The sequence below is a fragment of the Pristis pectinata genome, chromosome 25 (assembly GCF_009764475.1).
Source record: "Pristis pectinata isolate sPriPec2 chromosome 25, sPriPec2.1.pri, whole genome shotgun sequence".
NCBI lineage: Eukaryota > Metazoa > Chordata > Chondrichthyes > Rhinopristiformes > Pristidae > Pristis > Pristis pectinata.
In genome coordinates, this window is record NC_067429.1 from 8,793,089 (window position 1) to 8,807,298 (window position 14,210).

General features: G+C 39.1%; 1 protein-coding gene across 1 annotated transcript in view; it reads right to left on the minus strand.

The window, feature by feature from the left end:
* med24 (mediator complex subunit 24) overlaps positions 1–14,210 on the minus strand; it is a 57,575-nt gene that overhangs the window by 39,426 nt on the left and 3,939 nt on the right. Inside the window, exons 3-10 of the mRNA XM_052038783.1 lie at positions 12,572–12,654; positions 11,373–11,411; positions 10,321–10,394; positions 9,638–9,861; positions 8,043–8,154; positions 4,774–4,921; positions 3,424–3,537; positions 2,528–2,575 (exon numbers count right to left, since the gene is read on the minus strand). Coding sequence (XP_051894743.1) covers positions 2,528–2,575; positions 3,424–3,537; positions 4,774–4,921; positions 8,043–8,154; positions 9,638–9,861; positions 10,321–10,394; positions 11,373–11,411; positions 12,572–12,654 — 842 coding nt within the window. The remainder of the gene's footprint in view (positions 1–2,527; positions 2,576–3,423; positions 3,538–4,773; positions 4,922–8,042; positions 8,155–9,637; positions 9,862–10,320; positions 10,395–11,372; positions 11,412–12,571; positions 12,655–14,210) is intronic.

Genomic DNA, 14,210 nt, shown 5'->3' on the forward strand with positions numbered 1-14,210 from the left:
GGAAGATCTTGCCTCACAAGCCTGATAGAGTTCTTTGAGGAGGTGACCAGGAAGATTGATGAGGTTAGTGCGGTGGATGTGGTCTATATGGATTTTAGTAAGGCGTTTGATAAGGTTCCTCATGGTAGGCTTCTTCAGAAGGTCGAAGGCCAAGGGATCCAGGGAAGCTTGGCTGTGTGGATTAGGAGTTGGCTTGCCTGTAGAAAGCAGAGGGTTGTGGTGGAAGGAGTGCCCTCGGATTGGAGGGCAGTGACTAGTGGTGTCCTGCAGGGATCGGTTCTGGGACCTCTACTTTTTGTGATATTTATAGATGACTTAGATGAAGGGGTGGAAGGCTGGGTTAGTAAGTTTGCGGACGACACTAAGATCGGCGGTGTTGTGGGTAGTGTGGAGGGCTGTCGGAGCTTACAGAGGGATATTGATAGGATGCAGAGCTGGGCTGACAAGTGGCAGATGGAGCTCAATCCAGAGAAGTGTGAGGTGGTACACTTTGGAAGGACAAACTCCAGGGCAGAGTACAGGGTAAACGGCAAGGTACTTGGCAGTGCAGAGGAGCAGAGGGATCTGGGGGTTCATATTCACAGTTCACTGAAAGTTGCCTCACAGGTGGATAGAGCAGTTAAGAAGGCCTATGGGATATTGGCTTTCATAAATCGTGGGATTGAGTTTAAGAGCCGTGAAGTGATGATGCAGCTTTACAAAACTCTAGTTAGACCACACTTAGAGTACTGTGTTCAGTTTTGATCACCGCATTATAGGAAGGATGTGGAGGCGTTGGAGAGGGTGCAGAGATTTACCAGGATGCTGCCTGGATTAGAGCGTATGGAATATGAGGAAAGGCTTAAGGTGCTAGGGCTCTATTCACTGGAAAGGAGGAGGATGAGAGGAGACATGATAGAGATATATAAAATATTGAGAGGAATAGATAGATAGCCAGTGCCTCCTTCCCAGGGCACCAATGCTCAAGACTAGAGGGCATGGCTTTAAGGTTAGGGGTGGGAGGTTCAGGGGAGATGGCAGGGGGAGGTTTTTCACCCAGAGAGTGGTTGGTGCATGGAAATGCACTGCCTGGGGTGGTGGTGGAGGAGGCAGATACATTGGACAGGTTCAAGAGTTTGTGGGATAGGCATATGGAGGAATGTGAGATAGAGGGATATGCGGGAGGAAAGGGTTAGATAGTGCGAGGGTGGTTTGATGGACGGCACAACATGGTGGGCCGAAGGGCCTGTTTTGTGCTGTATGGTTCTATGGTTGATTGCTATAGGAATTGAATAGAAAAGGAAGGTTATGCTTCTGTTATTTAGGGCATTGGTGAGACCACACATGAAACACTGTGTACAGTATTTAAGGAAGGATGCTAAATGCATCAGAAGCAGTTCAAAGGTTTACTAGACTGATACCTGGAATGGGCAAGTTGCCTCATGAGGGAAGGGTGGATGGTTTGGTGGGGGGGGGGGGGGGGGAAGATGGAATAAAATTGGGGTCTTGACTGGTAGATATGAAAGGAAATGGCAGATGTAATATAATGTGGAAGCTCCCATCCAAGACTCCAAGACAGAGGATGCAGCTTTAGAACATTCTTCCTCAAAGGTTAGTGGAAGCAGAGTCTTTGGATTTTTTTTCAAGCAGTTAGGTACTTGTCAACTAAGAGAGTGAAAGGTTATGGCAGATAAGTAGAAATGTGGAGTTGAGGTTACAATAAGATCTCTCATGGTCTTATTAAATCGCAAAGGAGGCTTGAGAGGTCGAGAGGCCTACTACTACTAAGTCTTATAGTGCGTCCTCTGGCTGGGGTGCCAGAATCAGAGGCCCCAGTTTCCAACTAATGGGTTGGCCAATCAGGAAGAAATGAAGAGAAATTTCTTCACCTAACCAGTAGTGAATCTTGGGAAATCACTACTCTAAAAGGTACCGTGGAGGGTCAACCCATCTATATCTAACCCAAAGATCAATACAATAGATTTTTAGATATTAAGGGAACCAAGGAATATGGGGTGAGTGTAGGAAAGTGGTGCTGAGGTAAACAATCAGCCATGATTTTATTAAATGACAGATCAAGCACAAGGGGACAAATGGCCTCCTCCTACTTCTATTCCATACGTCAGAAAGTTTATGCTAGTGGCATAACAGCAGGGTACATTGCAAAATAGTGAATTTCCTCTCTCCATCACCAGTGTTCTTCACCATTTGTTTCTCTCCCAACTGTCCTAATACATCACAAATTCAAAATATTTCACCAGTTACTCATCTGTGATAACAGAAATCCAGTTCAATGAATTGTTTTCTAACCAGGATATCAAAACTATGGAATTCTACCACATTCAGTCTTTCTTCTCCAGTCTACAAGACCCATGTATGAACAGAAATCAACTGCTACTTTGACCTATCTTGTTATTCAAACTTTGTTTCTTTGTCCTTAAACCAGAATTCTGCAAATAACATAATTCTACTGACATTCCCTAAATGACTGTGAATATACAAAAAGAAAATATTGATAAAAAGACATCTTAAATCAAAAACAACTTACTTTATCACCAAGAGGGTATTTCTTAAGCTTCAGTAATGCCTGTGGAATCTAGAAAGATTAGACACCAGGTAAATATATAACCTCATTCAAGCAAAATTCCAGAAACTGTCTTTAACCCAAAGACATGAATTAAATTACTTCCACGGTGTTGAATGAAGCTTGATAACATCACGATGGAAGAGGAGGATGAGATGGTTTAAGATGATAGGGGCTGTTTGGGGTGGGGGGGTGGATGTGGAGAACAAATAAGATGTTGGATAAAAGTGTGGTTAAAGCCAGTTATTGGATGCATTTAAGAAAGCACAGAGTGCTATCACTGGAAAATGTGATTGCATGGTGGAAAAATGAAATGCTCCAGAGACTGCAAAAACGCCACTCTGGATCAATCTGCTTGCTAACTAATATCCATGTTAAAGCCAAAAATCCAAGCCATGTGTGCAGCTTTTGGGACACACTAGAAAGACTGCATCTAGCTTGGATAAAAACAAAAAATTATTTTAAACACTCAATAGCATGCGTGAAAGGAGAAAGAGTTAATGCTTCAGGTCAAAGACCCTTCCATCAGCACTGGAAAAGTGAGAAAATAAATTACTTTCAAGTTTCAGAAAAGTGGGATGGGTTAAAGGGATTACCTCTGATAGGGCAAGGCCAGGGTTACCATGGTGACATGCTGTTTGCAAAGCCATCTAGTTGATAAATTAATGAGGGCAGTTAGAGAGAGAGAGAAAAAAAACAAAGAGATATGCAATAGCTATAAAATTCAAGTCTGAACTGTTGCAGAGAACTGAAATCCAAAGCAGAATGTTGAGATTGCCCAGCACATGGGGCAGTGTCTGTGGTCATTCAAATCAGAATTCCCAATATCAGAGCTACATAATGAAAGGTGTCACCTTTACCTTGAGGAATGTGAATGCAGTCCACTTTAACTCTTCAGTGCCCTCTGGGGATTCAATAAGGCCAACAAAACAGGCCTTCCAGATTTCCAGTAAAAAGAGAGGCGAAGGGATTCGCTAAAAAATAAACAATCATTAATACTTGGAATTAAATTCTCTCATCAAGCTTCCTGCATTGGAATCATTTCTGATTTCCCATTAGTGGATTTTAGGCAATACATATGCACTTAGCACAAGCCTAATTCATGTTATCATCAACATCACAACAGGGATACAAAACAAAGACAACAAAATTATGGAACGCACCAACTCCAGTCTGACTGGGACCACCTGCTGCCTTTATAGTGACGCATGGTAAGAACATAGACCCTAGAGTAGTCTATATAGCCCCCTTGAGCTACCTTCCCATTTAATAATACCATGGCTGATTCTATGCCCACTCCATTTTCCAGCTGGATTCCCATGTCCTCCAATCCCCTTCGTGAAAGAATATACTCAATGAATGAAAATTCACAGCCCCTTTACATGAAGAGTTCCAAAGATTTAAAACCTGTGACACGAAGAAATTTCTTCACATCTCTCTCCCAACTGACCAACCTCTTACCCAATGGTAACAAACCCAATTCTGTACTGTTCAGTTAGAGTCTAGAATCCCAATCAGAATCTTAGCATAGATTGTGCGAGTTTGACTGCTGACAACCTTGTGCTAAGCTGAACTACTTTACCATTAGGGTAAATCATATATTCATTGGATAAAAAAGCCAATTTTAGCAACCTAGTAGGGACTTGTAGATTCATGCACTTTACAACTACAGAATAGCTTCTCCAGCAAATCACTCTGCTCTAACAGTAATAAGCTATCTTCGTTAACACCAACAGAAGTGCGTTCTTATATGCTTTCATTCTGCATTTATTCAATCACTGTCAGACTCCATAAACCACACTATGTCCTTTTGGCTGTTTCATTTTTTCTTCATTGTGTCCCCAGAGGTAATGCTGGGTTCAGCCCTTGACTGCCATATCTATGTAACACTCTCTTTGAAGCAAAGGCCAGATAGCCCCACTTTTACCCTTATATTTTCATTTGGAAATTGAAATTATTATTTAACTTTTTTTTCCAGTAACACGTATCTATAACTTGTAAACATTTTAATTCAAAACCATGAATGCAGATGAGATGTAAAATATAACATAATTGTAACGGCTCTCGTAATGATGGTACGAAGCTTTATTTGCAAATATGGTATGTCTGACCCCATTTTAATCTGTGATACAAAATAGCAAGATGACAGCAATGACATTCATTATTTTGCTTCCGTAATTAAGTTTAAAATTCCACTGGCTCCCAGTTACCTGCATTCTTTTCACCATGATCAGCTGTTCAACAAGTGACTGAGTATCAGATGTGAGATTGAGAGTTCCCTCCAACATAATCAGGGCATGAACAGTGGGGAATTCCATCTTGGTGTTCTGCTCAGACTGAGCTGTTATGACTAGAACACTAGAAATAAATAGTACAGCTTAATATTGCATATAAAAACAGCAATTTACTAAACTTCATGGTGGCGCTATCGAAGCTGCTTTTAGATAGAATCCAAATCATTGAAAATGAATTTTTCACAAATAAATTTGCCTGCAAATCAGTAATACGTGCAACAATGAAAAAAAGGCCCCTACAAGTCTTGAACAAATGACAAAACTACTAGTCAAATAACTTTTCTGCATTCCTGCAGTCTTAAAATTATTCCACTTCTAAAAAGGTATTACAAATTAATTTTCTTTGCTTATTCATTTTCCAGGATGCTGGTAAAACTAGCATTTGTGGCAAATATTTAATTGCTCTTGGAAACTGAGTGGTGAGTTGACTTTTTGGACTGCTACAGTCCTCCTGGAGAATGTAGTCACACAATGCCTAGGTGAAGTACATTTGGCAGATGGCACAAACTTCAGCCACTGTGACTGGGGTGGTGGGAGCAATTAATGTTTAGGATGATAAATAGGATGACAATCAAATGGCTGCTTTAGCCTGGATGATATTGAACTTCTTGAGAGTGTTGGAGCTGCACTCAGCCAGGAAAGTGGAGAGTATTCCATCATGCTCCTTATGTGCCTTAAAGTTTCGGGGTGTCAGGCAAGGGGTCATTCAGTGAAGGACACCCAGTCTCTGAGCTGCTTCTCTAGTCACAGTATTTCTGTGGTAGGTCCAGTTTAGCTTCTGGCCAATGCGACCCTCAAGAAATTGATGGTAGAGGATTCAGCAATGTTAATGAGATTTGGATCTGGGTGTTCTTGGCAAAACCTAAACTTGGCATGATCAAGCAGATTATTGGTGACAGAGTGCTGCTTGATGACACCCTCCATCATTTTGATGATGATTGGGAATAGACCATGTGTAACAGGTATTATGGTAAGGACAAGTTCGAGTATCTTTGGTGTTCTTGCTGGTTTGCACATACAGTGCTACATCTATCTCCAACTGTAACCCAAACAGTTCGTGTCAGAAATGCAGCTGCCCAACAATATATTTAAATAAAAACTTAAGGCCAACCAAGAGCAATGTGTAGTTAAACCAAGAGCAATGTGTAGTTAAACCAAGACATTTAATGCAACCATTTAGACATTGCTGCAAACCAAAGTCCCACATGGCAGAAAGTGTCTGCAGCCCTGCAGCAGCTGGCAAATCCATCCTGCCAGTCTCCCAAACGCTCGTTTGTATATATGAGCTGTACATAATCTGGGCATTCATAACCTGGGGAGGACCTGTACCACTATGGCACCACATCTGGTGGGACAGGATATAATCGTCGTGGAGTTGTCTGGCACATTGTCTGGAAGATAGTGATTCTGTGAGTATGATTATGTTTCCTGTCTAGTCTAGAGCAGCTTTCTCAATTCAGAAACCAGTTCCCAAATGCTTATGAGGTCCATTAGGCAGGTTGTCTGGGCTGGGGGTGAATTTGCACATCTGAGTGTGGTGTCTAGGTCTTGGTGATGAATAGGTTATCAACAAAGCACAAGACAGGATTAAACAGCATAAAGGGACTGCTGCATTCAAACTACTTGAACATGGAAAGAGTTGGGGTTTGGAATCAATAATGATGGTGGGAGCTGTACAGAATTACTTTAGTCTTGCAAACCTCATGGTGGAAAAAGTATTTACAACCATTTAATATAGTGACAGTTGAGTCTAGCGAGGTGGAGGAATAGATCTAGTTGTTAACAGCTTATATGAGAAAGCCAACATGTATCTGATGACAACACAGAAGGATAGCTTAAGAAAAAGTGACATTTTGTTTGTAACAATCAATTTTATATACTATATGGAATACAGCCGAAGGCAGTATTATTACAGTTATTCTTTCATTCGACTGCTCGTTGCAAAATAGTATTGTTTCATGACCTACGTAAAATTAATATTTCTATTTTCTCTACTCTTTCTTTCCAGAGTATTCTTACTGTCATTTATTAATTAACTTTGACAATAATCATAATCTGGACATCATCATCATTGAAGTCGCTTAATAAAAATTGAACTCTTACAATGACATTACCCAACTTTCCCAATACTACACTATTAGGTATTTTGGGGCAGGAGAAAACAAAAAGCTACTGGGGTACAAGTTGCTAATAACTGCCATGTCACCTGAACTGACAGGAGATAAGTTGCAATAATATTGCTTCAGTCTGTATTCAAAGTAATCACATGGGTAGATAAAATCAAATGCATTACTTCTGAAGCAGTAACTTCGATAGAATAATGCAATCTAAAGTTAAATCTTTAAAATCACATCAATTTTGAATTTTGAAATTGAATGGAAGAAAAAAAATCAGATAGTAGATGTGTGTTTCATGATCTACAATAAAAGGAAATGGAACAGATATTGTGCAGATTTTGCAGCAGGGAACATAAACAGAAGTTTTAATGATTGGCCAGTTAAAGGATTTTTTCACTCTTATTAACACAAGGCATGCATATTCATATGTTATACTTCACAACCTCAAAGTTCCAAAATTCTTTACAGCTCTGAGTATTTTTGAAATGCAGAGAACTACTGTACTGAGGACTCTGTTAGTCATTTTGCACACAGCAAGATCCTCCTGCAGCAAAAGAATAACTTATTTCACTGACATTGATTTGAAGGACAGATATTGGCTAGAAGATGTGGAAGAATGCTCTTGCTCTTCTTCAGACATTCACTTCAGGCATTCTTTACATTCAGCTGGCAGATGGATGAGACCTCAGTTTCATCCACAAAATGGCACCTCCAGCAGCACACACTTCCGTCAGTACTGCAATGGAGCATCAAGCTAAATTTGGTGCCAAGTGCTGAGAATGGGACTCGAGAGAACTCCCAACTTGCAACAACAACTGACAACCCTGAGATATTCTACTACGGGAAAGGAAATTCCATCAAGCTTTTCTACAATTTCTGGTGTTGTACTTCTTAAGTGTTTGAAATTTATGAAATTTAATTCCAGGAACAAATGATTTGGGAGAATATCTTAATTTTTCCCCTTCAATCTCAAAAGGTAAAAATAAACTTATCATTCTGGATTCAAATCCAGTTGACTTTGGAAATGGCACCAACAGCTTAACATGACAACAGAATGAAAAGCCTTACCTTTTAATCAATCCAATACATTCTTCCAGCCTCAACCTGAGCTGCTGATTGCTTATTTTGTTACAGTTTTCTGTTAGCTTTATGTATGCTTGCTCCACATTAGACCACGTAACTAAAATTGTACATGAACAGATTATAATCTTAATGCACATTTGAGAGACATCTTAATGTTCACTACATAGCTAAGTACTGTCATTGATGATAATTGAGACTTTTTTGACATGCATATAGCCTGTATGTCAAGATGAGATATTAATGCAAGTTGCAAGGGCAAACCTACCATTAAATTGTAGAAAAGTCAACTATTCTCTCAAGTAAATTCTTCCAAGTACAATAATATAAAGAGGATGGACATGGAGGAACAAACAGACGGATGGCTATCACAAGCTGGGAAGATTGGCAAGCTAACAGGGAACAGAGTAGGCATAAATGGGTATTTTTTTGGTTGGCAAGATTTAACAAGTGCTTTGTCACAGAATTGGTGCTGAAGCCTCAACAGTTTGGGTGCCTTTATTTCAGGAAAGACCCATCACTGTAGGTTAGTTCAGATGAGGTATACTAGACTGATCCCAGGTATGGAGAGATTGCCTTATAAGGAAAAATTGAACAGGTTGGATCTATAGTCATTGGAGTTTAGAAGAATGAGAAGCAAATCTTATTGAAACACACAATCTTAGGGGCTTGACAGGGTAAATACTCAGAGGATATTTCCCTTATGGGAGTGTCTAGGATCGGAGGGCACAGCCTTAGAATAAGCGAGTGCTCATTTAAGACAGATGAAGAAAATAATTATACTATCAAAGGGTTATGAGTCTTTATAATTCCTTGTTCCAGAAAGCTGTGGAGGCCGAATCCCTGAATATATTCAATGGTGAGATAAATAGATTTTTAATTTGTAAGGGAATTAAGAATTATTGGGATAGGGCAGAAAAGTGGATGAGGAAAGTTGGATCAGCCATGATCTTACTGAATGGCAGAGCAGACTTGAGGAGCTGAATGGCCTATTCACATTCCTATTTCTTGTCGTCTTATGCTCTCTCCCTCTCCTGGTTCATTTAATGTAAGAACGCTTTTCTACTTAGTAAAAGGCAGAAAGCAAATTAGTTCTAGCTAGCTGGTAAGTGAATAGTTTTCCAGATCCGCATCTCTGTAGTTTTTAAACTGCTGCATAGGAATTACTGCCAATTTTTTCAAATATCTTATTGTCTGGTACTGTTCCATGGTTAGAAACTGCTCGCGTAATTTGTCTGCAGAATTCTTCATGAGTATACAGTGAATGCCCACAGGCTCCAATAATTGAGCACAACACAGCCAAGACATACGATTAGACAACAAGCTGGTGATGAAACATACGTCGATTTTCACCCATCAAGCCTACGGTCACTGAGGTTAACTGCAGTCCCTCAACAGCTACCGATGCCGAGTTCAGAGTGGGGATGGATTGAAGCTTGGTGCTTTCTGAACTCAAGCTTAGTACTGCACTGCATTCTCATGCAGTTCACTCATTACACCATCATGAGTGGATTTCTTTACATAGAAAAGTGAAGTAAAGCATCTAATTTATGAATGCCAGTAATTTAGCCTAGCACATGTACCTTGTTCTTCCAGCCTTGCAATATGAAGAAGAGCTCTATTCTTCTTGCTGTTCACAATTTTCTCAATCCGACTAACACAGAGTTGGAGTTGTTCTTCCCCAGAAGCCGCATCTGGTCCATCCTTCAGCCTTTCAGTAAAATGAGCAGCACACTTCAGCAACCATCCTAGTGTACTTAGCAATGCTCGACAGAGACTTATGCATTCTTCTGCTTTGCCATGACAGCTGGAGGATCAGAAAGCACCATTAGGCCTTGGCATAGAAAGCTTTGAAAATAATTTAATTATGTAGAAGCAGAGATAGAAATGTAAATTTCTTAGTCTATTTAAAAACATTTACATTCAGTCATTTGAAAAATGAAAATGTAAATGAAAGGTGGTAACATAAATAGTAGGTTTGCTGCTATGTGTGCAGACAATAAACAAATGAAGACTATTTTGGTCATGTTCCTTCTATCAGTGTTTGCTCATGGGTACGTGCCTAAATCATAATTTGTCTTCATCTTCCTTCACTCCTGCATAAATATTTACAAGTCTCTTGGTCTTTCCTCATAGTTGAAATACTAAATGCCTATTGTGGTTTTGTTGCAATTCCTTCTATCAAACGATATTGTCATATTGTACTTAAGGGCCAGGAAGTAAAGAAGAATGGAACAACAATTTAAAGGCATGAACCACTACTGACCTGAGTCGATCACAAAACATGTCCATTAGTTCTAACAGAGCTTTAACACACAATTCTCTGGAGTAATCTTCAAACTGAAACAACATTTTATTAAAAATACTTACTCACTGCAAATATAGTAATCTTGAACATATAATTATCATGCCTCTTTGATATAATAAATACAACAAATGATGTTAATGAAGATCAGAAAGCAATTTATTTGCATGACAGAAAACAAACCCATTCAAAACATTGGTTTAAATTTTAGAGAGGAACAGAGAAGGAAAATAATTCTAATTTCTTTAAAAATTAAAGGCATAAAATACTGGTTCATTGGTGTTCAAGAAGATTAAAGTTTCAGGCAAAAACCCTTCATCAGAAATTGAAATTGACTGATAAAATAGCCCCCCGAAAGGAATAAATTGGAAAAAATCAACAGATGCCATTAAAAGAATGACTTCAGCTAAACCAATTCAGGTATTCTGAATAAAATATACTAATTTATTGTTTGTATATAACTGCCTGTGCAAATGTTTCTTCTAAGTAATAAATGGGAATGGGGTGAAAACCAGCAGATAGTATATATTGACTGACTGGGTAGGTCAGGAAAAGGCACAAATCCATGGCAATACATTCAAACACACAAATGACTGGTTCAAAAAGCCGACAAAAAAAAAGTAGGGATGAAACAGGCAAAACGAGGGCATTTCCAAAGGCCTGACCCAGTCAATAAAGGTAAGACTAAACTTTTGAATTATTTATCACTTCCATGAAGCTGCAATCTTACCTTCTATTCTAGTCACTGCAAATACGCTACATTCCATAGTTGAATGGGTATCTCAAAATAAATGGACCAAAAGCACCAAACAAAATTTTCAAACAGGACTACTACCAAAACATAGCTGTGACATTTAGTTAGTTGATGCTTCATCTTCACCCCAGACCACAAGTAGGGAAAGATGGACAGGAAGAGTGAACAGGATTGATTCTCATCCTCTTTTTTACAAGCATAATCAGTAATGGTTCGGATTTCTGCATTCTAAAATCGCCCAACTAATTCAAATACAGACCTTTGCAATAGCAGACATTACGCTTGCATAAGACACCATCTATAAAAGGAAGCAAAAGAAACTCAGAGCCTGAAGTAATAGTGTTTCTGAACAGAACAAAGATGATAATTATAGCTATAAAAGAACTAGACTCCTAACACTTAACTCACTGAATACTCCTTCAATGTCTCTCTGCAATAAAGTTAACAAAATAATTTGAAGTAAATTGGTGAGAACGACATTAAAAAACAACTCAGAAACAAGACGGGCTTTTAGTTTCCATTTTCTGCCAATTTGTTTTCCTCATGTGTAACATGAGAATGATCAACTTACAGAAAGTGGATTTGCAAATGATAGATCATTTTTTTTTAAAACAAGGAAGTCAACAAGAAGGCTGACGAATTTCTATCGTTGAGAATTCTGCAAGCTTAAGTATTTTTATGCTGGCCTTTTTACATTGACATGAAGCAACTGCATCATTATAACAGCCATTAGTTCCACTACTGAACAGCTAATTATACCTCTATTGTCAAACAGAAGCACTTAACCTTTAAATACTGTATTTGTGTAAGGTTAGAATGTAAAAAGAAAACAGCTAAAAACTTAAGTATTTAGCACAAAAATACTGTTTAATAACTAATGTTGTAATGTACAAATCCTCAAACCTCCAAATATATAATAATAGTACGTGACCTTCTTCTGATTATTCCAACTGTAGATATGGTAGGCTTGGCAATTAAAGAAAATCTTAGAATAGAACTAAATGAATAATGAATATTGACCAGGTACTCCTGGAATATCCCTCTCATCTTTTTTAAAATAGTGCTATTGATCCTTTTCCAAGTTAAAGAACTTACATGGCCTCAGTCAAAAGTCTCATCCTGATGATTTCCAGGTTTTGACTTTGTGGACCATAGCTTGAACACCATGCAGCTGTAGGGCCCCACATGTAAAGTTGAACTCTAAGTTCCCACAAGTTTGCATTTGTTGAATTTAAACAGACACTACTCTTCTGTTTAACCACCAATTGTAACAGGGCAACAACACAGGAAAAAAAAATACTTTTCAAACTTCCAGGCACTCAGTTCAAACATTAACTCAATAAAAAAAAGTATGCAACTGTGATCAAGTGGTCTAAGCTTCCTGCATTAGACACTATAATTTTAGAATCACAACCCACAGCTTGATTTCCTCAATTTATTGAGTTTTAAGCCCCTTACCTGTGAACTTATTGCATACTTCAAATAGGACATTATCAGAGGATTTGGTGATGGGCCAACCAAGGCTTGTTCCAGCAGATGATCTGGAAGAAATTCAAGAAAGATTGGAGCCATTTTATTTACAGTGAATATTAGCACTGTAAAGTTTTAAGCATAATATGCACCCCATAACACTACCAATGGATCACTAATGCCCAAGATAATTGGAATTCATCCATCTAAATGAAACATTAAGTAGAAACCTGAAGGTAGTTTCCGATAGCAAGTAAGTGAAAATAAAAAAAAACTGCAGTGCTGGAAAAACTAATGGAAACACTTGGCAAGTCAGGCTGCATCTGTACATCTGTAACAGAATTAACATTTCAGGTCAATGTTTGCCACGCCATTACACCTTAATGCTTGCTATATTATAAAGTTCACTATATAATGAAGTCTACTTCAGGTTCTGGAGCGTAATCACCATTGTCTGAACATTTTCTCATTGGTTTCGAAGATCAGCTCCACAATTGTGAGATGTTTGTTGGCTATAAGATGCAGCATTGCAGCAAAAAAGATCAATGAAGATGTTGGAGTAATGATGCAGCCTTGTAATATCTTCATTAATTGGCTCTGTTGTAGATCCACAAATTAGGATTATGGCTTGCAGACAATCAGAAAGCAAATGTGAAATGGAAAGGACTTCTGTGGACAGCTGAATTTGAGGAGAGTACAAGACAGTCCATCCAAGTTGATGGCATCAAAGGCTTTAGTGAAGTCAGAAAAAGGTCGAACTGTTGGTGCCACTCTCCACATTTCTCGTGGAGATGTTGCATGGTGAAGATCATGTCCACTGTACCTCTAGACGGGCAGAATCCACACTGTAATTCGGGAAGCTGCCAATGGGAGGAGAAGGTGACTTTCCAATGGCAACAAGAGGGAGACCACTCTGTAATTACCACACAGATGTCTCCTTTCTTGAAGACAGTTACAATCACACCTCCAAGGTTCCATAGGATATCCTCCTCTTCCCAGAGGACAAGAAGATTATGGATTTATGACTGAAGCTTCTCACTGCCGTTTAAGAAATTTAGCCGGGATACCGTCTACTCTTGAGGCCTTATTGTGTTTGTTAGGATGTGGCCTTCCCAACCTCTTATTAGTCAGAGTGGTAGCAAGGCTGGACCAAATAGGCTGCTGTGGGATGGAGCCAAGGGGCTCACATCAAGGACAAAACTGCAGTTAGGTGGTCTTTGAAGGTTTTCTTCCAGTTATTAAGAATTGGAAATATGAACCCAGACTAACTTTCCTTTGATGCCGTAAGTTGCTTTCAACCATTTCTGATAAAAATTAATTAATGTGGTATAATCATTATCATCATCTGGGGTCAGCTGTGGATCAGTTGGCAGCAATCTTACCTCTTGGGTCAGAAGACTGCATATCCAAGCCCCACTTAAGGGTTTGAGCATAAATGTCACTCAAATGCAGCAGTGAGGGTGGCTGCACAGAGAGGATGCTATCTTTTGGATAAGAGATTAAACCAAGAATGAAAGAGATTCATTTGCTCACTCAGGATTGTGTGGTACTTTTTTGAAGCCAGAGGAGTTATCTAATGTGTCCTGGCCAATCTTTATCCCTCACTCAGCGTTACTAAAAAGCAGGC